Source organism: Scylla paramamosain, chromosome 5 (genome assembly GCF_035594125.1).
Source record: "Scylla paramamosain isolate STU-SP2022 chromosome 5, ASM3559412v1, whole genome shotgun sequence".
NCBI lineage: Eukaryota > Metazoa > Arthropoda > Malacostraca > Decapoda > Portunidae > Scylla > Scylla paramamosain.
The window spans coordinates 3,992,927-3,997,319 of record NC_087155.1 but is presented as its reverse complement, the minus strand read 5'-3'; the positions used below and the strand labels follow the sequence as shown (position 1 = coordinate 3,997,319).

Below are 4,393 nucleotides of genomic sequence, written 5' to 3'. Positions count from 1 at the left end.
AGCTTTCGATTCGTGCCTTGACTCAACAGCACTTACGTGTATCCGTAATATCAGAAATTAATAGTATTTGTATTCGAATAATGAACTCTGTGAAAGGTACTAAACGCCCTTGTTAATCGAGCCACCGGAAGCATGACACACCCCTAGTTCACACTGAGTCGCTGATTACCACGCATGCCCCTCCCTCGCCTCCCTCCCCCTGGCCCTTCCCAACCGTGCTCTCCTCACGCTCACATCCCCATTTCCACCTCCAAGCGATCTCTCTCTCTCTCTCTCTCTCTCTCTCTCTCTCTCTCTCTCTCTCTCTCTCTCTCTCTGCAGTATTACGTCTTACATTTTCTTGGACTCCCGCCTGGACGCCGCCTTTTCTTGGTATTTCACCTCCTTTGTAATCATTCCTTGAAACCAATGATCCACCTTTCTTTTATTTACCATTGTGACATCTTTTACTGCACATGCTTTCATTTGCTCCCTTCTCTTCCTCCTGCTTTTTATTACGGTATTTTGTCTTTCTATTGGTAACCTTTGATGCAAATTAATAGAAAGGAAGATTGACAACTAGCCCTCAGTCCCCGGGGAAATTACAAGTGTCTTTAGTGTTTGACTCAGATGTTATTGTTAACTCTACACTTCTAGGAACAAACAAAGCCCTTGTTGTCCTTTAGTATAATGAGGTAGCGTAGGACGACCGTGGCCAAAAGGCAACCCGTGACCATGCCAGTCCTCCCCAGTCTGCCGCCACGGTGACACAACGCCGCGGCGCTGCACCACGCATCCTACCGCCCAGATTTTACTCGGGGAACATTCGGGACACGTTGAGTTCAGTTTGCTAACACTTATGGCAAACATGTTCTTGATGTTACTGGTGGTGACACTCTTGATAGATGGCAGCAAAAGTAGAACTCTGGACGGCGGGAGAGGAGCTTCAAGTTTTAGACCTCAGCACCCCATGGAGATCGCGGAGAGGGACGCTCACAATGGAGACGTTGTGTTCGGGCTCAATGACATCCAGACCGGCGGAATGGAAAAAGATGGAGGTGATGGACACGTCATAGCGACCAATGAACCATCCGGCAGCGATCCTCCTAGTGGAGAGGTGGAGCATAACGACGTTGCCTCACTGGGAAACGTTGCAACCGACGAGGACGCTGACAACGAGGAGGAAGGGGTGTCGTATGAACGCATGGATCCAGAGCCTGAGGAAAACCACAGCTTTGACGTTGATGTGTTCCAAGGAGAAAGTGACTTAGTAGTGATTATGAGACGCATGTACGAGTCACTTACTAAAAGATTGAATCTGCTCAAGTCCAGAGTGACGAGCGTGGAGCAGACTGCCAGGGACATTCTCGCCAGGCTGACGGTAATGGACTGCTCTGACCTGAAACAAAGCACAAGTGGCTCTGGCAGCTACGAGTATACCTTCCACATGGACCACAACGGGAAGAGGCCAGTCACCGTCGTCTGCGACATGGAAACGGACGGCGGGGGTTGGACGGTGGTGCAGCGACGCCTTCCCCACTCCAAGGCTGTCAACTTCGACAGGAGTTGGCACGACTACAAAGTGGGGTTCGGACACGCCAGCACAGATTACTGGGTTGGATTGGACAATTTGTACATCTGGACTAACGCGAGACACTACGAGTTACGCATCGAGTTGTCAGATTTCGAGGGAGATACTGCCTATGCCCAGTACAGCCGATTCTACGTGGAAGGGGAAGATGAGGGGTACCGACTGCACGTGTCAGGCTATAGTGGCACTGCAGGGGACTCCTTAGGGAATGAAGGCAAATCGGACAACTTCACCGCCAACGGCATGATGTTCACCACCCACGACGAAGATCACGACACCTCTCACGAGATCAACTGCGCGAAATATTGGAAGATCGGTGGGTGGTGGTTCAACCGGTGCTCGTGGGCTAATCTGAACGGGCCGTACAGAGAGCAGGGAGAGGGTGACGGCATTGGGATCAATTGGCACATGTGGCGTAACAAAGAATATCTTCGCTCCTCCATCATGATGATCAGACCGTCCAGGGACCCGTAAATTGTGCGCTGCTTCCTTCCATGAGCTGGCTTCAAACTGTCACCTTTATACATAACATTACGCTTGATCAGGCCGTCGAGGGACCTGCAGGTGCTGCTTCCACCCAAGTACTGTCTTCAAACTAACGAAAAGACTTGTGTATAAAATAATGCTGGACAATTCTGAAAGTACTTTGTGTCTGTCGATACAATTAGGGAGTAAATTAGGAAAAAAATTATAATTGTTGTGACTCGTGTGGCAAATCAATTAAAACCCGCCAGCCAAATAGAAAGTGACGGGTTTAAGGTAAAGTGGTTCACTCTTTATTAGGATTCGTGGTTACAAGAAAATGTGTGATGAAATTGGAAATAAACAAACAAATAAAAAATAAATGAATAAATGATCAAACAATCAAGACAAACAAACAAATAAACTAAGAAAATCCAAGACTGTTCAGTAATTAGCGTGTGTTATGTACAGTGGTGTGTATGAAACCTTTCATTTAGAATTACCTAGATCAGTAAAGCAGTGGTGAAGAGAGTACAGGAATCTTTTCAACGATCCCTTCTCATTTAAGGTATTAAGATGAAGCTATGCCAGATGTGTCAATCCAGTGTCGTAGATATTGATGAATTATATTTTGAAATAGAAATAAACAGCCTTTTTTTTTTAACACAAATCCTTTCAGAGAGAGAGAGAGAGAGAGAGAGAGAGAGAGAGAGAGAGAGAGAGAGAGAGAGAGAGAGAGAGAGAGAGAGACGCCCCTTCCCTCGTTATCTTCGTACTCAGTCCCCACACTCTCATTGCCAAACAGAAGAAAGTAAAAAATATATCATTCCTTCTTTCACCTATACTACTGTTGCTGTTGCTGCTGCTGCTGCTGCTGACATATATACTTAAGTTTTATTTTAATCATTTATTTATTTATTTTTTTACAAACGAAACAAACAACTGTGGGAGGTGACAGCAACGTGTAAGTTGAGTGTAAGTAACGTATTGTGTTGAAGACGCAAAAATATCACTCGTTCAGCACCTTGACACAGACGGGCATATTAGAAAAGTTGCGCAGAGGTTTGGTGGTTTAAGTCTTTTACTGCTGCGGTTGTTCTTTGTTAACATTTAGAACACTTAAAGAAAAAAATAATTTGCATTGTCACACGGAAAAGAAAGAGAATCATTACGTTAATTTTGTCAGTTTTATGGCAACAAGACTAATTAAGAGACTGTAGTACAAAAATAAGTGTCTAAAATGTCATAGGTAATTAAGGCAAACATTATGCAGTAATTAAAGGGTTGAGAATGGCCAACTCAGCATCTGTTGCTGTAAATACGTAAATGCGTTATTTTTATTTATTTGTTTTTTTTTTTTTTTTTACATACATGCCTCACTGTCTACTCAAAACACGGGCATTGATGCAGTTTTCTAACACACGTCTTTCATCTTTCCATGGCACGCAGTACATTGATCTATTGCCTCATAACACAAGTCCTTTACCTTCGTTCCTCATAATTGATTGATTGATCGATTGATAAGATAAAATGAATAAATAAATATTTATATACTTTTTTTTTTTCTTTTTTAATGGGGAAGGCGCCGCAAGATAGCGTTCATATGGCGCCAAAGGAGGAGCGCTTGGTCCACGGAGCCGACGGACACCGAACTCTCCAGTGACAGGCAAGCCATCAAAGAAGGTGACACTGCCGACCACACTTCAAGCCACCCACCGCGACAAGGTAACTCCCCATGGTGGGGTGGTCTCTCAAAATCGCACCCCAAAAATACATTAAGTAATTACTTTCGAAAGTACTTTCCTCTTATTCTCACGATCACGGTCAATAATGAGTATAGGACAATAAATAATTTGGTAAAGGTTGATAAAGTTAGATAAAAAGAAAAAAATGAAGAATTTGGTTCTTAAATAGAGTAGTATATCAACAGAGTAAACTCAATAATCAGCTAGAGCCAAGTCACAAGCAAGCTTTAAAATATTATACAAATATATGGATGGGGGTGATAGGTGGAAATAGCTAGATACAGGGACTGCCACGTGTAGGTATGCTAGCTTCTTGCAACTTCCTTTATTTTCTTATGTTCTTATATTATAAGGTTCTTCAGAAAATAGTGCTTTGTAAATCTATTACTTTCAAAAGTCACATAGATAATTTGTCGAGTTTTCATAGATTATTTTTATTCCCGCTGATAATACAGAATCCCCCTCTACACAATCCATATAATATTAAAAACACAATTGATAACCCCAGATTACTTTTACATATGAAAGGTTCTTGAAAACTGTCGAGATAAAGCTCCACAATATTTCAGAATACTCACTATCCTTAGCGAACCTGTCCACTCATGAGGCATTAATA

The 4,393-nt window shown here is 43.0% G+C and overlaps 1 protein-coding gene across 1 annotated transcript; it reads left to right on the top strand.

Annotated features, from left to right (window-relative positions):
* Positions 1-667: 667 nt before the first annotated feature.
* Positions 668-2,679, top strand: LOC135100428 (microfibril-associated glycoprotein 4-like). The gene has a single exon (XM_064003292.1). The coding sequence runs from the start codon at positions 839-841 to the stop codon at positions 2,042-2,044; it is 1,206 nt and encodes a 401-aa protein (XP_063859362.1). The 5' UTR covers positions 668-838; the 3' UTR covers positions 2,045-2,679.
* Positions 2,680-4,393: the final 1,714 nt, after the last annotated feature.

Bases quoted from the DNA above. Each gene is read 5' to 3' on its own strand.
- LOC135100428 (XM_064003292.1), top strand. From the start codon at position 839: ATGGCAAACATGTTCTTGATGTTACTGGTGGTGACACTCTTGATAGAT.